This window comes from Lagopus leucura, unplaced genomic scaffold (genome assembly GCF_019238085.1).
Source record: "Lagopus leucura isolate 7727_CA_CO unplaced genomic scaffold, USGS_WTPT01 Super-Scaffold_100039, whole genome shotgun sequence".
NCBI classification, from domain to species: Eukaryota; Metazoa; Chordata; class Aves; order Galliformes; family Phasianidae; genus Lagopus; species Lagopus leucura.
The window spans coordinates 3,298,587-3,324,614 of record NW_024962288.1 but is presented as its reverse complement, the minus strand read 5'-3'; the positions used below and the strand labels follow the sequence as shown (position 1 = coordinate 3,324,614).

The window sequence follows — 26,028 nt, the reverse complement described above, 5'->3', positions numbered from 1 at the left end:
TTTTAGGAGGGGGGAAAATATTTCTGCCACTTGTTTCAGGTAGGAATTTTTGGGCTGTGGATGTCCTTGCAAGATCTAGAAAACCAATACAGATTTTTTTTTTAGTCATTAGAAATGAAGGAACTTCAAAATTTTTGTTTAATTTCTCTTTGAGTTTGATTGCATTGAACCAGATGTTATTTTTCTCCCCTCTGAGCCTGCACCAGTTCAGTGTGTGTGTGTGACGTGCTTTGAAAAAGCACAGGGCAAGCAAATCTGAAGAGCATGATCTGGAGGCTTTCGGATGCGATGTCTCACACATCTCTTACATAGGGAAGTAGCTGCAAACCTGCAGCACGACAACCATGAATGACCTTATTTGTCCAATATGACCTATAATGTCCAATCTGATTCTCTCTGCACGATGTACTACTTAGTTATTTACTTCTTTATTTATATATCATCTGTCCATTTGCTTCCCTAGCATACCCAGTGTAAAAGTAAAACAACTTTGACTCCACGAATTATTTCACTCTCTGAGGTAGTGTTTGTTGATCCCTATTATGGGCCACATGAATGGGAAGGAACGCTGTGTATCCACTAAAAAGAAAGCAAAACTTTTACATTGGTTGTAAATTCCAGATATAATCATGAATGATTTTCCATTATCTGTAAACAGTGTGTTCCTTTAAAAGCTTACTAATTTTATTTTGTAAAGGGAACATAAATATCTGACTCATTCTCTCATACGTCTGCTGTTCTATAGAAAATGCCTCCCCTTCAGTATTCAAGGCATCTAACAATACTTATTCACATGCCTCTTGTTTATTTAATAACTAAATGAGGATTTCTGAATAAGTACCATTAAACCAATTAGTGCAGAGCATAAACATCTATTGTATTGTTGTTGATAAAGGGATAGTCTGTATTTCCTCTTTCTGATTCAACCCTTTCCTATAGTAATAAATGTCTTCTGAGGAGTCTGCGCTAGCAAATCTTCTTGACCTCTCTCATCTGCTGTACCAAGCTGACATGTAGCACTTCCTTGGGAAAGGAGATCAGTTCTTACTCTACGTAAGTTAAATAAGCATCACTGAGTTTGAGTAATCTCACAGCCTCTGGCTGCTTTCCTGTGCCCACTCCTGGATTTGGGTGGCATATTGGCTCTAGTTTCTCATCTTTGTCTAGTGTGATGGAAGACCCCAAAGTCATCCATTGGGCAAGGCTGCTCGTACTCTGCTTCCTCTGTGCTTGATGTCACTCACCAGTCTGACTGTGTATTGCTCATCATGCCATCAATGAGTTTTATAAGTTTTTACATACATTCAGAAAGCCATCTTTTCCTAGTAATGCTATTGATGTCAGTAGATAATGTGTATGAAATAATGATTTTTTGGTATAGTTTTACTCATATATAGTTAGACCTAAGCATTGTTAGATATGCTTCTGAGTGTATTAATAAGAAAAACACTGGTGTACAGAATAGTTTCCCTGTTATGCCAGTGGCAAGGCAATTAGTGCATCTCCACTGGCCACTGACTTTGAATCTTGCACGGTTGTAGTGCTTTTATTCACAAACTGTCACTGTTACTCTCCTATCTATCTAGTTCACAGGGAAATAAAGTATGACATCTTTCAGGATTGCATTGGAAATGGAAATAAAGAATAAAAGAGATTTAGTAAAGAAGTAATGCCTAAACTGTAGCCTAATTCTTCAGGGAGAAAATAAAATACCTGCTGACAGCTCTTGCCGTAATGACGTTCTTGCTTCTGTCAAAACATCAGACGCCCCATCATTTCCATTGGCATTTGCAAGACTCTTTAAAGAGATGCATAGGAAAGCAGAATGTTTTGATGGGTGAATTTTTTAGTTGGAATCCCTTTCTACAGCCACTGTTTCAATTGAAAAGAATATTTTTTCTGTCTGTCCGCACTCAGTTTGTTTAGAGAAGGGTTTAGGAGCAAGTGAAATTGAAGTGCAAATGAGATATTAAAAGTTAGCAAAGTTATAATTTTTCCTCCTGTTGTGTAATTGAACGGTGAGAACTTCTGCTACACAATATCTGTGTGATTATTAGAAAAAAAAGATGTGTTTTTAATGTGGACAAACTGATAATGGGGACCTGGGATGTGCTGCTAAGTGGCTATCTGTGTGTTATTTACAAGATACTGAAATTCCTCCTTTACAGAGGTGTAAGGTGGAGTGAAGGGTGTAGCAATGTCCACTTTGCGATAAATATAATTTTTCAGCATTCAAGACCAGTGTTAGCTTCCTCCTTTCAGGATCTGGTGCTTCTTTAGAAGTACTAGTCCTGTCTCCCTAGGATGTGCATACCTTGAAAGTTAGTGAGAGGGTAAGCTGTGACCCACACTATCTGTTGCATGGTTGATCTCATTTGATTAATAAAGGAGAATTGAAGTGTCTGATGTAACTGGGACTGAGGCACTGAGCGCAAGTGTGTGAGCTGTCATTGAAGTAGGAGGTAGGTGGATGCCTATGGAGAAAGAAATTATTTAATGTGTCATTTAGTGCTGCAGTGTTTTCTTGTCTGCTTAGCTTTTCTAGATATGGGGCAACCACAATTCTGCTAGTTAGAAGAAAACAGCATCCAGTGATTTTGTAGCAGAATGGTTGTTCGTGGCTTTCTTTCCTTGGAGTATACATTTCTTTACTGAGTTGGAAGAAGGTTCCCCTCCTTTTTCCCAAAGTATCACCTAAATAGGAGGGATGGTTATATACATAGTGTGGCAACAACTTACTGGGCAGGGTACCACACTGGATAGCTGGACGTTCATACTTTGCACCTGGTGCTGACAGAAAGGATGACAGACTCAATTAGAGAGTATATTAAGTAGTAACATGCTTTACTTCACCTACTCTTTATCAATAGCTAGCCCCATAGGACAGCTGTCTTTTTTGTCCGTGTCCACACACATGGCGAGAGAAGATGAAATGACAGAGAAATAGAAGCCAAAGAGGCAAAAATGAGAAAGCAATACCCTGTCCAATTCCCTTATCCACACCATTGTTGTTTGCAATCGCTTTGTCTGGCCGTGTCGTGCTGATTGGCAAGGAGTTGCAGACAGGATAAGGACAAATCCATTGTGCAGGTAGGACTGTATTTTCTCTTTTGCAGTCTGCGCTTCATAATGATGTTGGATTGCTTCTCCAAAAATTGAATCAGGCTGTTCTTAATTGCAGTCTCTTTACATGTCCGCCTTAAATATTCTGGTATTTGCTTCCTCTCTTGCTCTCCAAACAGAATTCAGGAGCTGGAATTGTTTAAAATAGATGTCATCGGAGGCAGCTATATTTTTAGCTGACACAGAGGAGAATTTTAATTCTGATTTTGAGTCATGGCTTTTGCTCCATCCCACAGGTAGTACTGCTTTCTAATAACTTTTTTTACTACTTTTCTGAATTTATTTTACACATTGTTGGATCCTGCTACCCCTCCAAAATGTATATGTTCTCAGTGTAGGACAAAAGCCATATGACTCTGATTCATTGGAAATTTTCATTTAATGCTTTACCAAGTTTTACTTCTTAAACTTTCTTTTCTCACATCTTACTTCTTTGATGAGATGGAGTAGAACTCAAATGCAGTCAGCTCTGTGTTCATTGTAATGGAGCTTTTAAAGGAAATAACAGATCATAGGAAATTATATCCCTCCTTCCTCATCTCTGTTCTTCAGAAGACATTTATATTGCCTCATTATAAGCCCTGTTTTCTTTACTCTGAGAGCTTCCTCAGGAGCTTTGTTTTCTGTTTTTCACCTCTACAGTGTGGAAGTCACTTTTTTACTTCATGGATTTTTTTTGTGTGTGTTTTTAACAAGAAAGGTCAGTAGGGCTGATATTTTAGAATGCACTGTCTTAGGTAATGCACTTAGAAGACTCCTCTGTGGTTATGAAAAAGGAAAACCATTTTAACACTTTCCTTCACATTGCTGGCATTGCACAGTTTTTGACAGCTGCTCCTTTACTGTGAATTCTGCCAGATTTGGTGATGTATATTTAAGGCTAAACGTTTTGATCTCTCAGTCCAGTGGTTGGGAAAACCATTATGTAAAAAATGACATGATGACAACAGCTGCAATAGCAGGACCTGTCATGCATTTAAAGACTAAAAAGGAGCTGTTGCTGCCATATCAAATGCATACTGTTGCATCTCACTGGTTCATCTATTGGGTATGTGTTCAGTTCATTAAAGAAAGTAAAACAAAAATCCTCTAAACCTTCACACTGTATTATGAGAAGTACTGAGCTCTGACAAACAACTGGAAAAGATAATCCATTAAAGAAGCTGGCCTTAAAACTGCCTATTACAGGCATGAATCCCGGAGCATTCCTGGCAGTCCCAAACTCCTCATGTTGAAGGAAAGGAAGAAGTCCTTTCTTTGCCTGGAGGCATCTCTGTGGTTCTGTGTGGATGCACTCAAGGTTTGCACCAGGTCTTCTTTGTATTTGGAAAGGTGTCTTGTCAAATGAGCAAATATCACTGTGTAATGGATGTGTAGGTGGTTATGTGATGAGAAATGTCTAAATTGGATCATAAAAGTACATGCCCCAAGCTGGGAAGTGACTGGGCAGGGAATATCTAAGTCACTGAATCCTGGAATGCTTTATTGGAAGGGACCATCTATTTGCTTGGGAAAAGGAGGCAGAAGAATTCGTAGAGCCCCAAGAGTGAATCTCTGTCATTTTTGACAGCTTGGTATGACAAAAGGAATGGATGGATGTTTAATATATGTGGGGTGAATTATTTAGTAAGGCTAGATCTACTAGGTTCTAACTTGGACACTCTTATGTGGATTAACCAGAAGCTATAAAAACTGGGCAAGTAGAAATAGCATAGAACAGGTCTTCCCTGATGTATTTTTTTTTTTTAAGCTAAAGCACATCAAAAGATTTATGACTGACAGAGCGAATTTTTGTGCATTAGTACACCATCCTGTCCTGTTGGTGGAAAAAGAAGGGACTGTAAATGTAAGTGTATTGCATATTCACTTTGCAATTCTTCTTAACTGTTCCCTCAGTGGCTTGTCGTTTCAGCAATCATAAATGATCCATGATCACATTTTCCACTGCTCTTTCCAACAAATGAAGCAATAGTAGTGTACTCTATAAATCCTACAATACAGATAATCTTAGAGTGGAGGTAATGAGAAGATATTTTTCCCAGTATAAACTGTATTGCTGCTTCTTTTTTTTTTTTTAATCAGCATGTACATCTGTATCTTGCCTAGCTGTGATTGTGTTCAACTGTTGATTTCAAACATTCCTTAATCTAGATTCTCAGTCTTTTATAGACACGACTTGTTAAGCTTTGAAATTGGCTATGCATGGGAGAATTGTGGTGTCTAGGCACTTGCTTGAGTCACTGCATTTACCTTCTCTGTTAAACTACTCCATGGTTAGTTCTACTAAATAATTTGTAGCAACATTCTGAAAGAAATACAAGAATCTCAGGACTGCCAACTAATTCCTGATCATATGCAGCTGCTAAGCATTTTTTCTTGTTTACGTACAAGATAATAGCGCCTTAAGATTTATTTCATAACTGCTTGCGAGATGCATATGCTGTTATTATCTACATAAATTACTTATCAGTGAGAGATCTTTTATACAAACAACCATGCTTAATGTCCAGCCACTTTCAGTTGAGCAATGAAGACTGAGTAATTCCCTTTAGCTGAAATCACATTAGGGCATCTTTCTTACTTTCTTAATTCCAGTGATTTGAAAGCAAGGTAAGCTGCCCAAAGGCAAGTGAGCTGGTAGTGCTGCTGCTCTTCTACCTTAGCTCTATTGCAGGAGCTTGTTGTCCTGCAGAGGTAATAGGTGGGTAGATTTTCATCACTGTGTCTTTGAAGTATGGTTAATGTGACTCATTTGGATCCTCATAAATCTGTACTGTGATTTCTGAAGAAAGCAATTGGGTGCAAGTCAGTGGTAAATTAACCTAGCCAGGTAATTAATTGTATCAGATGGAAACTTCAAATTCTCCACTTTCGTATACCTGTGCTCCTTTCATGTGGTTAACTTGGGTCTCCCATAGGATTACACTCATTGAAGAGCCAGATACTGCTGTTACCAGAAGTGTGAAGGAGGCATTGAACTTAATGAATCAGAGAAATGAAGGGATTTGTAAAGTACAGTCCAAGTAAAAAGCGCTTTAAAGATATTTGAAAAGGCCACATGGGTCGAGTGAGCTAATTGTGGATATTAACTTGTGCACTGTATTCCGGCACAGTTTTGGATATCTTTTGGGGTGGGCAATGGGAACAATGTGTGTGCTGCTTTCTTCATGGTCTGTTATGTTGCCTGTGTCTTTACAAAGTTAAAGCTTGCTGAAAGCCTTTGCACTTGCCAAGACCTTGCACTGTGATTCATTTTTGTCTTATTCAGGTGTTTTTTTTTTCCCCTCTGTTAGCTAATGTAAGGAAAGACTTCTGTTTTTATTTTTGTAATCTTAATGTTTTCAAGAAGCTGCAGGTCTTCTCTGTGTTTTTGCAAATTCCTTTTAGAAGGTACTGAGGTAGATCTTTGATTTTATGTTATAGCTTTGCTTAAGTCTGCAGTGAAAATAGGCTTAAATACATAAGTGTAAATTTTAACAGCAGTTCTGATAAATGTATGTATAAAGTCATTGTGAAAATTTTGGTTATCTGATGAAGAAAATCTTTATTATATTGTAAGCACCAAATCTGTGGAATGGCCAGCAACTAGCTACAGCTGATTTGAGCCCTCTGTGACTTCATTAGGTGTTCTTTCCTAGTCCTGAACTGCGACAGACTGCTGATGCGTGTGTGTGCTTGAAGTCTGTGTGCTGTGTGTCACTGCCATCAGGCTGTGATCTGGAGATTCCTGAAGCCAGCCCCAGTAGTTGTTGTCACCGATGGTAAGAACTGATTTTAATAGCTAATAGATGAAACACAATCTTGTGTTCCATTTAATGTCCACCTTTAAGGAGGTGATCTTTGAAAAATGACCACTTATCCTGGGCTTCTCTTGTGTCCAGGACCATTGGGATTCTTCTTTGGTCACTGAACCAAAGTCTGCTTTCCTGACACCTATGGTTATCAGCCTGCTTAATGCCGCGTTCCTCTGACTCAGGCTCATGGCAGGCGGAAGGTGTTCAGTTACCCCTGCAGCTCTCACAAATTTGCTGCTAGATTTCCTGGGAAAGGAATTGCAGCTTTCCATATTGGTGTGGCCGAATGTTGGGCTGTTAGGACAGCTAATTAGATGGGAGAGGCAGTACTGCTTTTTTTTTTTCTCATGCTCTTACATGTCATGGTAATCTCTTATAAAGAAGCACCTTAAATGTTGTGGTTAAATTTAATAACCGTCTGTAAAAGTCGTTTAGCTATAGAAATCCTTTGCAATGGAGCAGAGCTTATTTGCAGCTTCCTGTGTGCTTGTTTCCTTTATAAAACAGTGGGCAATGTTCTGTTGTAAGCACACCTTTATTTAGGAGAAGGTATGAAATGTCAATACTGCGATTTCCATGAGATAACAAGATTGTTTAAATAGTAAGCGATGAGCTGTAAGACTAGAATCCAGAATTGGTACCACAGGCAGTTAAGAGCTGTAAGTGAAAATTGCATTGGTTGTGTAATGGATTGGCAGCTAACACAGTACTTGAAATTCATTTGGCATTTACATGCACGGTAAATTCCAAACGAGCTCCTAAGAACCCTATAAAAAGAAAAAAGTGCATGTGTGGACTGCTAGTCCCTCCCTGTAATCCTCATAGTACCAGGTTATCATCTTCCTGTGCATCACTGGGAGTTTTTTAATGCGTGTGCAGAGGTGAGTTACGTTCTTAGTTTAATGCATTTCCAACAATATGAGAGGAAGTAGGCTATTGTTAGCTTCTCATCTGAAGCTTGCACTTTCCATATGAATTTATCTCAGTTTTTCTGCCCTGCTGCTTTTATGCAGTGAATATTGGTAGATCCCAAGAAAATACAGCTGTGAATTTTATTACCAATGAAGTGATTGCCCAGCAGATCGCATTCAAAGTGGCAGCTTGTGATAGATGTATATGTAATGGTCCTAAATCATTGTGTGGATTCACTGCATTCGGTATTTTACTTGAATAAGTTTCAATAACAGTTATCCAAATAAATTAAAATGCAGCTGTCAAGATCACTGGCAGGAGTTGAAGGCATAGACATAACATATTAAAAATCCGATTCCCCGTGGAAAACTTCTGAGATAAATTTTGCTGGATCTGAAAGCAGCAGATTCATCTCCACTGTTTGTTTTTCTTTTCACTTTTAATAATCAAGTCAACTTGTAATTGAGCTTATTCCAGATGGTTTCTTACATTTCTGGGTCTGGTTCCATATCTGTTCCATCAGTCCTGGTTTACTTTTTTTCTGATTATTTTATAACTTTAACTTTCCTGGAACTTATATATACTGTAATACTTTATTTAGGGTTTCTAATACCTACAAATGAACATGGCTTCTCAGAAGGTCCAGATAAATTTGACTTCCACAGTTATTGCCTTTTATAAAATTATTGCCTAGTTCTTAAAATTGGGGTTTTATGTGATCTTAAAAATAAAAATCTCCTGACAACTCTATTTTAGACTCTCATATTTTATCTTAGTGCCCCAGAGATGCGAGTTCTGGATGTTGTCAGTGTGTGCCTAGCAGTTTGAGTAGCTCCCCATCCACCTCCTTTGTCTCTAGTCACTTCTTATCCATTTGGCATGGCTTATTTTGACTCAAAGCTGCTGGCTCTGCTTCTCCCTGCGTTTGCTGGGGAGCTCAGCCAGACCCTCAGGGGCAGGCTTCACTCCACTGCCTTGCTTGCAACTACTGTCTCCAAGTAGCATCCTTTCTTGTCAAACTCTCTTATAGTCTCCTGTTTCCCAGTACCCCAGGACTTACTCATTAATTCATGCTGAGCAGAAAGTAAAGGAAGCTATGCTGAGGCTTCTTTTCTCTTGTCCTCACTTTTAACACCTGGTCATTGCAGTTTCTGACAGCCAGCAGGGTGCTGGACGTTTATCTGTACTCATGTCCATGGATCTGTTGGTGTTGAAACATTTCTAGAAAGCATCAACTCTTTCTACATAGCTGACAGTGCTTTTCGTATCTCTTCAGGCTCATTATAGCCACCTGTTCAACAGACTAAGCTCATCAAATCATTTTTAATCACGTTCGTTGGGCTGTGGAGCTGTGCCAGGGTCCTACTAAGCTACAAATGGGTTCGGAGCAGGCACAGCACAGGTACTGCTAGAAAATAGTTCCCTCTGGTGCTGGTTCTTATCAGCTTGTCTATGAAGGATAAGAATTTATCAATATTTCAGATTACTCGGGGACAAAAGAGCAGAAACTTGGCTTATTTACATCACAGCAGTAACTCCATTTATTTTGCATTTCTACCAGAATAAACTAGGGAAGAATTAGGCACAGAGCCAGATAATCTTTGTGTTTCTTAAATAATCAACCAAGTCTGCAAGGAGTTATGCTGATGAATATTTAACAAGTGAGTGAGGGGATCAAATATTGTACCATCATCCATATCTTCCTGTTCTCAACCAGGAGGTGTTTTTGGGGGTACACTTTGAAAAGAACTCTGAGAAAAGCAAAAGGAATTCAGTCTAAACAGCCCTTACAAAGCAGTAGATTTTGCTGTGCAAGTACTTTGGGTAAGATTTGACCTGTGGTATTTTGCTCTAGCTCCTCTAAGGTGCGTGATTATCTGCAGCGATTCACTTGTTGTGATTCAGACTTGTGGGAATACAAAGGTACAAGTCTAAGAAATAGTTTTCTATTGCCCTGGAGGGAGATCTCATCAGGTATTACCTGGAATTTGTTTGGACACTAGCTTTCTGCTTGTGAAGATAGAAAATAGGAAACTGGGCTCTTAACTCTGTATAATCAGGTCATATCCATTCGTATAATCATACGGGACAGTGCTAGATGTTTTGTGTTGCTGCTCTGTGTTACTGTGTCTGTTTCAGTGGCGCAGTGCAATACTGCTTCATGTTGAGAGGCGTGAAGAATCTGAGCATTTCAGCAGCTGCAGGGCAGGTATTACTGACAGTAATAAAGGTGAATTTTGACCCAGTGCTTCATAATTATGTAATGAGAAAATTGCTGACTTTTTTAGCACAGATGTTCATGATTATGTAAATGACAGCTTATGGAGGACTTGTCTACTAAAAGTTTTCCATTGATCTGCATCAGCAGGAGTTCCACATGTACACAGTAATGGGCAAAAAGAAACCCCTTATGTACCCTAACTCAATTTTATGTACGTACCGAAGGCTGAAATAATCAACATATGGCCTTTGCTGTTTTGCTTCAGTGTGAATGACAGCTTGAGAGTTCAAGGCCTACGTTTCTAAATTCTGTGGGTTTTTTTAACCAAACCTGATTTTCCATCAGTGATTCAAATGGATCTAAATTAATGACTTCTCTGCCTGGTTAAGAAATACAGACCTTGTACAAAGTTATAAATGGCCCTTACTGAGGAAAATATTTTTTTTTTCCAGTCACAATTTCCATCTGAGGTAGGAATAATACTTTTTCACACCTAATAGTATGTTGGTCATTTTGCATTTTAGTTTCTGATTCTTCAGATACACAGGATGACATGTTGTTCAGGCTGTTGCTAATTATGTATTAGCTATTAAGGTAATTGGCAGCTCTCAATTTTGTTGTTGTGATTACAAAGTACTTGGTAACAGGGTGATGATGCAAAAAGGTTCCAGCCAGTGTTGCTGTTTGGAATCATCACTGTTCCTGTTCTCCTTTCTGGGTGTGCAGCCTGCTGTAGAAGCTGGTTTATTTTGCAGTGCTTATCACTGCAACAGATAGTACAGCAGTGCAAATGTCTGCAGGTATGTACTTATGTAAACGTGTATAATCCACTCCTCTCCATCAGCAGCGATCTCAAATCACACTTTGGAGTAATGCAGTGTTTAATAAGATCTTGCTTCAGCCAGAAGGCATGTGTGAACTGCATTTTCTTGATGATTCTTGACCTGTTTGATGGCCATGCTTAGGGAATGGTGCTATTAGAGGACAACAGATTGTATATCAAAGCTTGTGTACCACAGCACATCATCCTGAAAGGATGATGAATCACTGTGACCTGAATCCTTTGTACTGTGTTCTTGATATTGTTTTGTTGTTGTGGGGGTTTTTTTTTGTTTGTTTTCAGGGGTGTCTTTGCATGTCTTAACAGATTTTCCATTCTGTTTTTAGGCTTTGCTGAATGTTGGAATGTATGTCTGTAGGGAACTAAACTACTTGGGAAACTCTCCGTTCATTACATCAGTACATTCAAGTTGAATCTGAAACTGCTCAGGAATGCCCAGGTTCAATTTGCATGGGCAGGTGGAGTAATAATATGCTTTAAGCAGAAAACTCTGGACAGAAAAGTGTCCTTCAGCGAACAAACTACTAGTAATCTAATCAGTCATATATGCAATGGTTCTCAGACACCTGCAGATTCTGTTTAGGTAAGATTTGTAGCAAAGTGAATATTCTGTTCATTAGTTCCTCCATAAATCATTTTAATCCATTATTTATATAATTGGAACATACACTTTTATAGTAGAGATTTTATTTGGAAGGCCTTGATTTGAGGTCTCACAGGATGTATGTGAAATTTGGTGTAAAGTGAATGAGAAATAACATCTTCTCAAGCAGGACAGGGTTCTGTTGCATAAGCTCAAACACAAGTCCTTGTCTATGGGAGACACAGGTTGTCTCAATACTAATTTCACACTAACTTGCTGATACAGTATACTTTATCAAAACCCACTTCAGTTCTTCTACAGTCTGTATTCCAGGAGCCATGCCCAAATGAGCTTCCAGGTTTGTCTGATGGTAGGAGATCTTGTTTCAAATCAACTCCCTCAGGGGGGAGCAGGTGAACATGCACTTACTGAAGGAATTTCTTACAGACATTAGTGGCAATCACAGAATTGCAGGGGTTGGAAGGGACCTCCAGAGATCATCGAGTCCAACCCTCTGCCAAAGCAGGTTCCCTACAGCAGGTCGCACAGGTCGGCATCCAGGCAGGTCTTGAACATCTCCAGAGAAGGAGACTCCACCACCTCCCTGGGCAGCCTGTTCCAGTGCTCCGTCACCTCACTGTAAAGAAGTTCTTGCGCATGTTTGTGCGGAACTTCCTATGCTGCAGTTTCCAGCCGTTTCCCCTTGTCCTGTCTCCACTCACCACTGAAAACAGTCCGGCCTCGCCATTCTGCCCCCCACACCTTAGATATTGATAGACCTGGATCAGGTCCCCTCTCAGTCTCCTTTTCTCAAGGCTGAACAGACCCAGTTCACTCAGCCTTTCCTCATAGGGGAGATGCTCCAGGCCCTTCACCATCTTCGTGGCCCTCCGCTGGACTCTTTCCAAGAAATCCCTGTCTTTTTTGTACTGGGGAGCCCAGAACTGGACGCAGTGCTCCAGATGAGGTCTTACCAGGGCAGAGTAGAGGGGGAGGATCACCTCCTTTGACCTGCTGCACACGCTCTTTTTAATGCACCCCAGTAAGCCATTGGCCTTTTTGGCCACAAGGGCACACTGCTGGCTCATGGCCAACCTGTCATCCACCAGGACACCCAGGTCCCTCTGTGCAGAGCTCCCCTCCAGCAGCTCATCCCCCAACCTGTACTGGTGCATGGAATTATTCCTCCCCAGATGCAAGACTCTACACTTGCTTTTGTTAAACCTCATCCGTTTTTTTTTTCTGCCCAGCTGTCCAGCCTATCCAGGTCTTGCTGAATGGCAGCACAGCCTTCAGGCGTGTCAGCCAATCCTCCCAACTTCGTATCATCAGCAAACTTGCTGAGCGTGGCCATTATCCCCTCATCAAGGTCACTAATGAAGATGTTGAACAAGACTGGATCCAGCACAGACCCCTGAGGAACACCGCTAGTTACAGGCCTCCAACCGGACTCTGCACCACCAACAACGACCCTCTGTGCTCTGCCAGTCAGCCAGTTCTCAACCCACCTCGCTGTCCACTCATCTATCCCACACTTCCTCAGCTTTGTTATAAGGATGTCGTGGGGGACAGTATCAAATGCCTTGCTGAAATCAAGGTAGACTACATCCACTGCTCTCCCTCTATCCACCCAGCCAGAGATAATAATGGGAGACTGATTGAAAACAAACAAACAAACCGGTAAAATGGTAGCATCTTTTTTTGAATCTTGGATCTCACTGGACTTCAAGCCTAAGGGAAATATCCTGCCTGCCTTCCCATAGTTGGACTAGTAGATTTATTGATGTGGTCTGGCCTCTTGGCTAGGGAGTTGCACTCTGTGCTTGGGACATTTTCTCCATTGTGCTGCAGCTGGGGAAATTACCAGCTCTCACTTCTCATCCCCTGTAATTTCTCTCCGATTGGCTGCTCACTCAGTTGGTAGCTCTAAGAATAGTTGAGTAGAAATGTCATTCATTGTTCACCACTGTAGATTGCTGTCTTAGACCTTCAGTCTCTTTTCTTTAATGGTTACAAAATAGATTCTTTCATACACAAAAGAGATTTTGAAGTGCCTCTTTTATACTGTTTCAGAGGGAAGTTTATGACACAGGGTGAGGCTTTTTAAATAAAATGGGGATTTATCAGACCTGAAGATCCCAGTGTCAACAGGCACATCTTCCCAAGAGCAGGATTGACTCTGTTAGGTTTGTTCAGAAGCAGAAAGTTTGTTCTTTATGGGGGGGAAAAAAAAAAACCAACACAAAACAACACCAAAAACGAAACAACACACATTGGAAATCATAAATGCTAATAGAAATAACCACTTTGGGGAGTATTTCTTGGTGTAGTAGGAAGATTTATTTCTTTGTGGTTAATGTGAAGTATGAGCAATGGTCTGGCATATAATCTAAGGGTAGAGATCCCTTTATGATCTGGAAGCCTAAATGGAGCTTCAAGGTGTGCTACTGGCACACACTTTGACTTTTTCGCACTTAGCATAAATGTTTGTTGTCAGTAAAAATAGAACAGTAATTGTTTCTATGTTGAATGTCTGGGATGAAAAGTTATGGTTTAGATGTAAACCGTAGGACAACTTTGATGTATTAATGCAAATGTTTTTGGAATATTTGTAGGAAATAGCTGGATTAATATCCAGGTCTTCAAGTAGTTTCTTTAAGTTTTATGGAGTATACGTCTGTGCTTATTGTCAGCAAGCAAAATAAAGAGAGAAAACTTTGAATGAAGCATAGCTGTGATGACAGGAAAGCCTGTTCTTCCCTCTTGCAAACCATGTCCCTCACAGTCTCCTCAAGTATAAATGTCATTTCAGTTAGTTCTTTAGGGCATACAGAGTGACTTCCTGACATGAGCACTCAGCAAAGCTACTATGGAAATAGAAAGTCCTCATGCGTCCATATAATACCGAACTGCCATATAATACTGAACTCTGAAAAACGCTTCCTTGCTCAGATTAGTGCCAAGAATACATGCACACAGGTGTCCATCCATTCTGCAAGGTAGCTGCCTGGATAGTTTGTTCAGCACTGTTCATGTAGTACAGGTATGTTTGTTCAGAACTTCCCAGGTTTCAGCTTTAGTGCTTTATCTTGCCCATGGTGGCCGACCAAGATCTCTGTTAGCATTTTAATGCATACTACTATTAGAGTGTAAGCTCCTAAGAGGCTATGTCAGATGTGACTTGCACCTTAATTGTCAAATGTGTTCAGTGTTTTTCATAGGTCTGTCATAGGAAAGTGAATACTTCAAGGAGGATGTTTTGTTTTATGGGCTGAGAAAGCCTGAAGTTGTATGTCAAGCTTGGCGTGCACTTCTTTGTTGGGGGTCATCAAGACTGTAGGCTGAAACACAGGACTACATTTATATGACCCTACAGCTATCCATTAATCGTTATTTCCAGTTATAAAACAACATACTGTTACTTGCTTCACCGGTATGTTGCAAAGATGATCTGTGAGCATACGGCTCCTGGAAATGCCCTGTGTTGCATACACTGCTGTCCTTGCAATTCGCTGACCCATCTCCGGGTTCATTGAGAAGAGAGAGTAGTACCAGTGGTGCAGCAGCAGAATGGATGCTGATGAGCCTGAACGTCTTCACAGTCATGGGCTCTTATGTTTAAACTCCAGCCTGACTATTGTCTCAGTTTCCCTTACTGCTCATATTCTCTTCCACATACTTTTCAGAGGTGGCTGGGCTGATGGTAAAGGGCAGTGGGATGTTTTAATTCCCCAATTTGCCTTAAACGAAATGAAAAATCCTGCCTCAGGCTTTTCCTGTAAACCTAGCAGGTTGCTATGGATTAAGCTACTTAATCAATCTGGACAAACTGTTTCGTGCTGCTCATAGTAGTCAATACCACCAGTCACTGGCCATTTCAGCAGCTTAGAGACAGACGATCCTTCATTCTGCAGACAGAGATGTGCCAGAAAGCCAGAGTTGCTAAATAGCCTCTCTAGAAGAACCTATAAAGTCTTGTTGCCTCCATCCTTTCCCACCATCATAAGCTAGTAGCGTAGCAACTGATGAAGCTGCTTGAACTTGAGTTGACCTGAAATTACATGTTTCACAGTTTATGTGTTTACTGCTGGCTTTCTACTATTTTTTTTTCTTGTGTGTGTGTGCTTGTTGAATTTACATTTGCAGTCCCTGTGGGAGATTAGCAGCTTGTTCATGCAGAAAGCTGAAATAGATTTAATAACACATGATATATGAGCTTAAATAGCGTGTGGTGTTAGAAGCATGAGATAGAGCTAAAGCTAGCCCTGACTACTGGCTGCTGAGAGCACCTTGGTTTTGAATGGGATGTGGATGCAGTTTTCAGTATCTTTGTACAGAGTAGGTGCAGCCAGAAGAAAAGAGAGCTTCCCATCAGCTAATGTTGCACATTTTACTGTTGTGTAGTTTGCTGTTACAAAGCAAAGCAATATGGGGTATAAATACCCTAGGCTTCTCACATGGGAAGGACAGAGAATTTAGACTCTGGTTCAGAAACACAACTTTGAATGACTTCTGGTTTCTGGTGGAGATCTCAATATGTTTCCTCTAGCATCTGAAAAGCTCCAGTATTCTCATCTCCTTGTCAGAGAGCTGATGTGTTATGTTACTTTTGTAATTGCCGCACTCTGATGCTTGTCTTCTGCTAAACTCTAATGTGGCTTTCTTCATAGGTCATTTCAAGACCAATATTGTTAATCTACACATCTGGTGTGTCTGTCATCAAGTGCAAGTTCCAAGAAATGAGGGAAGTAATATAAGTGAAAATGATTAACTTGTGAGAGAAAAGATAGCAAAGATGAATCTGGAGAACAGGACTTGCTTGGTTCAGGCACTCAGGATGTGCCAACAGAAGGGCAAGACAGAACAGTTAGATAGAGAAATTGTTTTTTTGTTGTTGATTTTTTTTTTTTTTTGGTCTGTGTGTGTCAAATGAAAATGGAACGTTTTATTTCTGTGTGCAGCCTCAACAGATGGGATATTCTTTCTTTGACAAGGATTTTAGCCACTGAGTTATTAAATTAAAGGGCATCACTCACCAGTGCATGTTCTGGCTGCATATATAAAAGAAAGAGCTGTGCCTGTTTTTTTTTCAGAGAAAAGTATGATCATTTATCTTCATATGAAGATTTTGGACTGCAGCACCTGAGCTTTGCTGCCCTGAATTGAGGGCATTATGAAAGCGTTCAAAGAGCATTCAAATGCTCAGTGTTACTTCTTGCTGAGCTGTTCTTTGCACAGCTTGCTTTGTGGCTTCCTCTTCACCTAGGGTAACTGGTCTGATACTTCACTCTATTTCATGTTGAAGGCCAAGCATTGAAAACATAAGGTTAAGGATGTAAAATGCATCTCACGTAAATCAGAATACCAGTCAGAAAAGGTAAGGTTCAGGAATTGATTGATTTAATCTGTCTTGGATATGAAACTTACCTTGAACATTGTCTGAAATTGTCCATCTCTCTCCATGGACTATAAAGGGAACTTGAGGTGACTAGTACAAGCTTGAGTATATCGAAGCTACACAGTAAAAGTTCAGAGTATTGTCATCAATTAATGGATATGTAAGTTCTTAGTACATAGGAGTGTATTGTGTTGAACCCCTCATGTAAGATGTCTGTAACCAGAATGGTATTCCATAATAGTGTCATTCCATAAGCAACAAGGGACGTACTGCTGTTCTTACTCTCGTGATGTCGTTGTGTAGCTATTTCGTGGTTGAGGAGATCAAAAAAATCACACAAACATTAAAAATGAGAGTTAAATGGTCATTTCTCCCAACCCTGGGGAGCTTGGTGCTCTCAGGGAGTTGCTGGAGACTGCCTGTGTACTCCTATCTGTGTAAAGAAAGTTGCCTTCTAGCACGCTGAGAGCACAAAACTTATGAGTGTGTTTTGTTACAGTAGTGAAGGTTTCTGATTCTTTTGATACAGTTGTGGCTCATCAATAATGAGCCATTAGGGAGCCATGGGAGAGTCTACAATTGCCTTCTTTTTTCTCTCTTTTACAGCACAAATGATGACTCAAAGTGAAGCATTCAGTTCTAATCTATGTGAGTTCTTGTAATAAGCTTCACAATTAGAGCAGTCTTCCATCTAATTCACTTAATTTACGCTGGGAAATGAGATACTGTTCAACTAATCCGATGCTATTTTCTTCTTTATTAGAGAATGAAAGCATCCTTGGAAGCTCTGGTGGGATTCAGACTAAGCTTCTGAGAGACAAATAATATGAAAGGCTAATGAAATAGCATGCTATGGTAATTCCCAATCAGTATCTGTGCCCCACTCCTTTAACCTATAACACAATTAGGAGTAGAGTTGGTAGCAGGTGATGGACTGTACCGACTTTCTGGTCTCACGATGAGTTCATAAATTTCTGTTTAATAAGATGACACTGATAGAGATAAACTTTGTTAAGCTAGGGTTTGTTCTACCTGTCTTGTCTGGTGAACTGCAGTGCTTTCAAGGAAGTTTTCTGCTGAATTATTCTACCTCTTACAAACATTATTGCATTCTCCTCTTTAAACCCAGGCAGCTCTCTTGCTTAATTTAGTACATACATATTCAAATCAGAAATATTTCCATGCTTTTTAAGAGGAAAATATGAAGAGAATGTGTTCTTCATTCTCATCAGCAAGTTCTTTAGAACAAATATACTACACCTACACTGCTGTGAGATGTAAAGGATATAATTCCATACTTTTTGAATATTGGGTCTTTTGGAATGTTGGAAGATGAGCATCTTGTCAAATATTGGTTATCTTGCTCCACTGGCTTTTTTTTTTTTTTTTTTTTTAATAATTATTATTATAATTATCATCCCCAGAGATCTGCTCTTCTCTTGTTTTGCATTGCCACTGTGTTGAGTTTTTGACCACTTTGTTTAGTTCTTTGACACCTGGATCACATTCCTGCCTCATGACATGGTAGATGTTAGCTAATATTCATAGGTGACCTTTTTGTTGTAAGATAGGAGGAGGTTGATCAAATCATGAAATTATGTCAGATCCCTTGCAGGCAGTGGTATTAGCTGTGAAAGCAAAAGTGAGAAGCAGATGACATGCTATGACATGTGGTCTATATCATAGAGTACTGAAATTACTTACTGTGTGCTAGTAAATTCTGCACTAGAAGGAGTATCACATGGAGAGGACTGACATTAGATTTACTAATCCGTAAAACAATATGGCAGCCTCTAATTGCAGCTCCCCAATTACTGCCCCAGTGTCCTGGATCTTTAGCTAAGTACCAACGTGCCAAGTTTCCATTCTTTTTGCCAGTCTTTGATTGTTAAGCACATAAAAATCCTCTGACCGTTCACAGGAATGGCTGCAGTGTTGATCTCGAGAGGGCCAACAGGACACCTGCACACCCACAGGGCCACTGCATACAGTGCAGGAATGCTCGTGGAGGATGAGTAGTGAAATGTGTCTAACGGTGGTGATTGCAGGCTGGGACTGCTGTGTTGGGATACAAATGGGATAATGGGATACAAAACCAGCTTCCCACAAGAAAGGCTTTTGCATCTGTAGAAAGTATAAATCTTTGTTCTATAGACTGTGGAAACCCTAGGTTGTCTTCTCTCTCTTCCCTGAATTTTTGCTTTAATTAAATATTCAGAATTATTGACTTTAGAATTGGTTCTGGGCACTTTTCTTTGAGTAGGCAGACTGCTGCAATTTACCCATGCAGGTGAATTAATGAATCACTTTATTAATGCCACTGGCACATTTCTTCCAACACAGTTGACATATGCTACTGCTGTCAGCCTATTACATTACTGAGAGACTGATTTGAATGTCTCTCTTATAGACAAAAGAGCTATTAGTACCGTGTCTGTCAGTGCAGTAAAATAGTCTCGTGCTAAATTTTGTAAAATCCTCATGTTGTTTCTTTGTGCAGTTAATGGAACTGGAAGTTCAGACAGTCACTGGAAAACAAAATTTAATGGCTGTATTTGTAACAGTAATGTGCTCTTAATGAGCAATATAAATACCATGATACAGAGCTCAAAATGCTTGTTGCAGAGGTGTAAAAGTAGGAGTCACACAGATGCTGTTCAGTTAGGTGTCTGGCTCTAAGGGCTAGCTGTCACTACAGATAAGGTGTGCAACAGCTGTGCAGAGGTGACAGATTTATCTTCAAGGACAGAGGTGCAAAAAAATCCGAACAATGGCACTTCAACGTTTCCATTTCTTTTCTTAAAACAGCTGGGTTTGCATTCTTAAGTGCAAATTTAATTATGTACGTTCTCAGTGGCCACTGTTTGTTGTGTAGAAAACAATGCAATTATGTTCTGTTCTGGAGTTTTTGTTTTATTAAAAAAAAAAAAAAAAAAAAAAAAAGGTTCTGAAGAAGCTTGACATTTGCCTTCTGGTCTCGTCTTTACCCATTTCATCTGCCCAGTCTGCATCTGCTCAGTGAGGATGCTGTGAGAAAATTGCATTGTTACAGTTCCTGTTGGTAGGGGAAAAAGCAGTATCAGGTTTGGGAACGCAAATCCTGCTTGTCCAGCAAACGTCTTTTCACAGCACTTTGCACTTTGATGCATTTTGTAACTTCAGGTGGAGACTTTGGTCAGCAGGAGGTTGTCCTGTGAAACTTCTTTGGTTGACACAGATACGGAAGATTATTTTAGGGAGCTTGGGAAGTCCTTAGGTAGTACTGTGTGCTGTAGAAAATCAACATGTAATTCTGTTCTTACACATAGATACAGACTTGGGACTGTTTTTTGGGTGTGATGGATGTTTGGGCTGATCAGGTAGAGGTGATCTTGTGTTCCTGTGTGTTCTCTGTCTTTGGAAGCAGGACAAGACACACAGAAAAATTTCCCAGTATTAACACTAACTCTCTGTGAAGGAATCAGCTGCTTTCCCTTTGCTTTTACTATCAGAAAGATCAGTCTCTTCTATCCCTGATCAAAAAGCAGCTACATTCCATGGCTTCAGTTTTGTCAATTAATTTTCTTGAATTTTTTGTAACTGATGTAAGCTGTTCACAGAAATATTCCCTTCTGTCATGAGATACATGCATGAAGTCTCAAAAAATCAAAAAGCAAAGAACAAGCGTCCAATTGCAGCAGCACCCCAGAAAACCAGCAACAGAAGTGTGCCAATTTGGCAGAGAGCATTTTTTTACTTTCTTATAGAAATCTGAAGCACTGATTTAGAACAAACCTACATACAAACAAACAAACAAAAACCCTCAACATTCTCCTGTTTTCACATCTGATTTTGAGATAGCTTGTTTGGCAGTTCCTTTCTGCTGCCCATGAGAACACTGGAGTGTTTCTAAAGGTCTTTTGGTAGAGAATGCCCCTTTTCCTGTGGACAGATCAGAGATGTCGTGATGGTGATGGAACTTCGGTCTTCTTTCATGAGGATTGATACAGCAAGACCTTGGCTGTGCTCCTTTCCAGCTCCATACTCAGGATTTGTTCTTAGTTAGGAGATCATTGCTTTCCATTTGGGATTGTAGTGGTTTAGAATAGGCGTTTAGCAAGGACTTGCTCAGGAATTGCTTCTCTGTGTTGTTAAAGATGATACAAACTTTCAGACAGCATTAATGCAAGGGATATTCACTGCAACATTTAGATAGCTGGTTGGTTGTCCTAGAAGGTATTAACCTCTTCTAAGATTATCTCCTTATGGAACATAAGCACTGGTTTCTGTTTGTATTCAGTAATGGGCAATAAGATTAATGGCTTTAGCTTTGTTTCAGTTAGGCTGAGCATGTTTCTTGCAACTGTATTTTCGAACATTTTTTGCCACGTCTGCTTCATCATATACTTCTGCCAAAAGGGAATTTTTCCCTCAGTTCTATTTGGCTTTTGAACAGGCTGCTCAGTTTTCAGCAATCTCATCTTGCTTTTTCACACTGGGGTTTTAGATGTGAGAGGTAAGTTGGGCTAAAGTTGGCAAAAAGAGTTCAGAAAAAGCACTCTGTGAAATAATCCTAATGTACCTCTGGGTGCATTTGGAAGATGAAAGTCGTTGCTGATTGGGGAGTATTTGTCACACTGCTGGGAGAGCAACTACATGTCTTTTACTTGTATGATAGTCAATCTAGTACATTTTACAGTTGCTTATACATTGAAGATCTACTGATCTACTACTTAAAGGATTACCCAGCACCTCCTATGAAGATAATTCTGGTTTCTTTCACTGCAGCAATCAAAATCTGTAGCATTTCATGTTTTCCTTGGGAGCTCTTTGTTTCCATGAAAAGCTCCAGAACTGTTGAGACCTCTACCAAGGACTGACAATCAGCTGCTTCCTGCCATGTTTCTAACACACTTCTTGATTTTTCCCAAAGTAACATTTTCTTACTAACAGTACATCATCTTTATAGGAGAGGAAAAAAAAAAGTAGTGTGGTGAAGGTGACTCAAACAAATAATTTGTCTTCTATAATATCTTTTTTCCTTCATGATTGATCCCAACTGCCAGAGCTTAGCAGACTTCTATTGACTTTCTCCATCTTTTGGTCCACTTCACAGGGTTTTACCACTGAACTATACAGATAACTGGAAAACTAAGTATAGAACATAACCCCTGTTCTTATTTCAAGTTTTTTCATCCACCCTGCACCCAGTGCTTTGTTGCAGATCACTTGGTTCATCCTCTTTTCTCTCCCTCATTTTGGAGCCCTTTGAGCCCTATTAAAGCAATTGCTTAGAATTGTCATGTAGACAAATATTCCAGTAGTAGAGTAGAGATACCCAGAAACAGTTGCCCAAGAGTAAAATGGGTGCAGTATGTGAAGTGTTTCCTCTTATGGGGGGAGGATGGGGGGGGGGGGGAGAAGAGTGCACCCTGAATTCCATTGCTGACTGCGTAATTGGGAGTGCTTTGTGCACAGGGTAAAATCTATGCATGTTCAGTAACTCTGTTTTGGGCTTGTACTACGTATGTCTTGTCTTTTCTTGGAAGAAGTCATCTAGGACCCTCATTTCTGTGTCCTTCCTGGGACTGGGATTCAGGCTAGATGCCATCCCCATTGCAGCAGCCCAGTTCCAGATGTGCTCTTTCCTGAAGAGTCTGCAGGAAGAGGGGATAAAGGCTGAAAGGGAGCAAAATGGTGGGCAAAGCTTGCAATATGAAAGACTGGCTGGATGGATCAAATGAGGCTTAAAATACTGCTGATCACAATTGCATGTGTACAGACCCAATCTGTTACCCTGTTTATTTAATCAAGGTCGCACAGAGGTTTTAATTACAAAAGCAAGCTGATAGCATGAGCCTGGTCATCTGTAACTGACAAGCGTGTTTAGTTACAATGGACAAAAGGGGTCCTTATTTATGTGCTAGTTGTGCTAAATAATGAATAACTTGTTTAGATCACTTGCAATAACTTGGCAAAGAGTGATGTTGAAAAGTAGCTTTCTGTCCAGTTGGTGCCAGTAGGAAAGAGCCCATTATGTGCAGTGAGGTGTTATTGAGTCCTGAAAAATTACAGTTACTGCTGCTCATCTTTGCTTCTTCAGTTTGGAAAATGAGAGCAACAGTTTCAACTCCTAATTTTCTAATATCCTGCAATGTCTATTTCTCTGATGTTACTGGAGAGCCAAAAATGAGTGGGTAGAAGAAAATGGAAACCATCATCCCCATCTTGGCAGAGGTGGAGGGGAGGCAGTTTAGATCTGTCCTGAAGTAGACAGTGAAATAATGCTGGATGTCGTCTTAATTTAAATTGCTTTGGCAATATTAGTTTCTAAACTTGCTAGACAAGACTTTAATGTCTGGTTAGCAGGACAAACTGTTTTATTAATTAAACTCAGGCCCATAAATTTGTTCTAACTGGCAATCAAATCCCAGAGTAACCTGGATCGTGCTGTTGTTGAAGTATCTACAGCCCAGGAGAATGATGCTTAGTATTTCATTTGTCTTGCTTTCAGCTGTAATGTGACTTGCAAGATGTCATGTTTGCATTGGGAATAAAAATCAGTGAGTCTATCTTTTAATAGTCTTGCAGCAAGAAACAAGTAATAAACAAGTTAAGATTTATAATAATCTTTACAATAATCTGATTTTTAATGAAAATGTATCAACATGCATTTCTTGAACACTTTTTTTTTTTGTTGTTTTTGAGAAATAACTTTACTGTGTCAAAATATAATCAGCCTGACATTTTGTATTGGGGGACAAAAATCTGCCTGCAGGTAAGGGAACATCGCAGAATAACAGCAGAAACAAACCAACATGTAAAGATTTAGCTCATGACAGCAGTTTATGTTCTTGTTGGATACCTGTTCCAATTACAGTTCAGACTGGTGCTTTTTTGGAGGTACAATGCACAGCTGATGCAATTGATCTCAGATGCATAGCTCATTGTGATCAGTTAGCCAGAGGAGGTGAAATCAGGTAATGTTTTAGTTGGTAATTTTGTATAATAGTGGTTTCTGTGCATTTGTTTCTCTTCAGTGAGCAGATGTTAACCTGCAAAACTTCTCCGAAAGGGAAAGTGCTCTGTTCCTCCCATCCCGTGGTGCACCAACTCCTTTCTTCCCCATTCCTGTGGTTCTGCCTTCTTGCTGTTTTCTAGGCTCTGTGAGGAATCAGCTGTGGGGGTTGTGGGGTGTGCAGTAATTCCCATAGGGCTCTAAAATTAATGTAACATTCATATGTTTCTTCTTCTGAGAGAGAAATGTCCTTTTTGTCACCTTGTTTGCACAAGAGAATAGGATCTGTGTCCTCTGAAGACAAACCACATTAGAGTGGCAGAGCAAAGGTAAATGAAATTAATGAAATTGCTCATAATCTTGCACAGTTCAGCTCGGGTTTTCAAAACCACAAAGCATAAGCTATTCATGTGGCTTCCAATACCATGGTGGTACTTACATCCTGACGGTGCAGGGGGGGATCAGGCAGGCAGAGCCCAGGAGACCAGCAGTGGTTTTTGTCGCTGAGATGCTGAGATGCTGCTGAGATATTGGTACTTGTCTTTGCTTTTCTATCACACAGGTTATATTCAGTGGCTGGGTTCCTCGTGATGCTTCTCAAACATCTAGGCACTCTTCCAAGTCTCAAACAGACTTTACTTGTGTACTTCTGCTCATGAAATTAAGCAAACTTCGCAGTCAGTCATTGGTGCCTTTGTTTTTCTTAGCTCTGAGCTACCAAAGCTCTCAGTCAGTTTTAGTGATGTCTGGAGTGCAGGACCACTGGGAGATCCCCAGTGTTCATAGCTGCAGTACCTTCTCAGACAAATAACCAGTGCTTTCATTACAAATCTATCCTATTTTTCACATTTGTTTGCCTTAATAAAACTACGGAATGAGCAAGTGATTTGAGTTTTCCACTCATTGCTAGTTGTGTCATTTTAAGCACTACACAGTTATGCTCAATCTGTGTTATTTAAGACTTTTTTTCCTCCTCCTGTGTTATATTCACAGCCGTTATGCATATGAATAAAGGAGGGAATAAGTACAAACCTTCTGATCTTTTAAATGTGTGACTGTTGTGCTTTATATTTTCAGCAGAAGCTGCTTTGTAGGCACTGTATTTTTGAAGTAATGTTTCTGCATTGGTAATGCTACCAGTTGCATTAATACACCAGTACAAGGGGCAGTAACTTCAAAACAAATATAATGTCTTTTTCCTTTGTTTTTCCATAACGGAAAACAAATTCTCATGAAAGATTTGGTAAATGACAGGAAACGCTCAGTAACTAACGAAAGATTTGGGGGCAAACTTGCTTTACAGGTACATAGTGGAAATTTCGTTTCGATGAAACAACCTCAGGCCTCTCATGATTTCTTTTTATCTACAGAACCCCCAACTCCTATTGCCCCTCCTGAACTGCTGGCTGTTGGAGCCACCTACCTGTGGATCAAACCCAACGCCAACTCCATCATTGGAGACGGGCCCATCATACTGAAAGAGGTGGAGTATCGGACAACCACTGGGAACTGGGCAGAAACACACATTGTGGACTCTCCCAATTACAAACTGTGGCATCTGGACCCAGATGTGGAATATGAGATCAGAGTGCTGCTGACTCGCCCTGGAGAAGGAGGCACAGGACCACCTGGACCGCCACTCACAACAAGGACAAAATGTGCAGGTAGTGTTTCTGCTGCTTTCCATGGATGTTTTGGGTTGCTTACTGATGCATTAACTCCACCTGTCCTTCTTGTAGATGTGCTTCTTTGGAGATCTGAATTAATTTCATGAATTTTGGTATGTTGTAGGTATATTTTGCCTTTTCATCCATGGGCAAGTGTTTGAGAGTGTTGTTTTTATTCATGCAGTGTGTTTGCCTGCAAGACTTTCTTCTACAGTGTATGTCTGCTTTCTTTTGAAACGGACAGAGCAAACGAGAGCTTTTCAACTGATTCTCCAATAGGCAAATAGATCTTAGGACTTGACTTACCAAATTTTCACTGTGCAGGTTTATAGCAAAACATATGTTCTTGTTAAGTAGCAGCAGGTCAGTGTTAGTTATTCAGTACAGTAGGGATAAGCAATAAGCACTGAATTGTTAAGATATATTTCTGTATTCTGTTTCATTGTGCTGATTGTTCCCCTCACTTCTGACCAAGAAACCTATTTGAACGCT

At 40.1% G+C, this 26,028-nt stretch overlaps 1 protein-coding gene across 1 annotated transcript in view; it reads left to right on the top strand.

The window, feature by feature from the left end:
* PTPRT (protein tyrosine phosphatase receptor type T) overlaps positions 1-26,028 on the top strand; it is a 308,933-nt gene that overhangs the window by 78,502 nt on the left and 204,403 nt on the right. Inside the window, exon 6 of the mRNA XM_042883615.1 lies at positions 25,240-25,533. Coding sequence (XP_042739549.1) covers positions 25,240-25,533 — 294 coding nt within the window. The remainder of the gene's footprint in view (positions 1-25,239; positions 25,534-26,028) is intronic.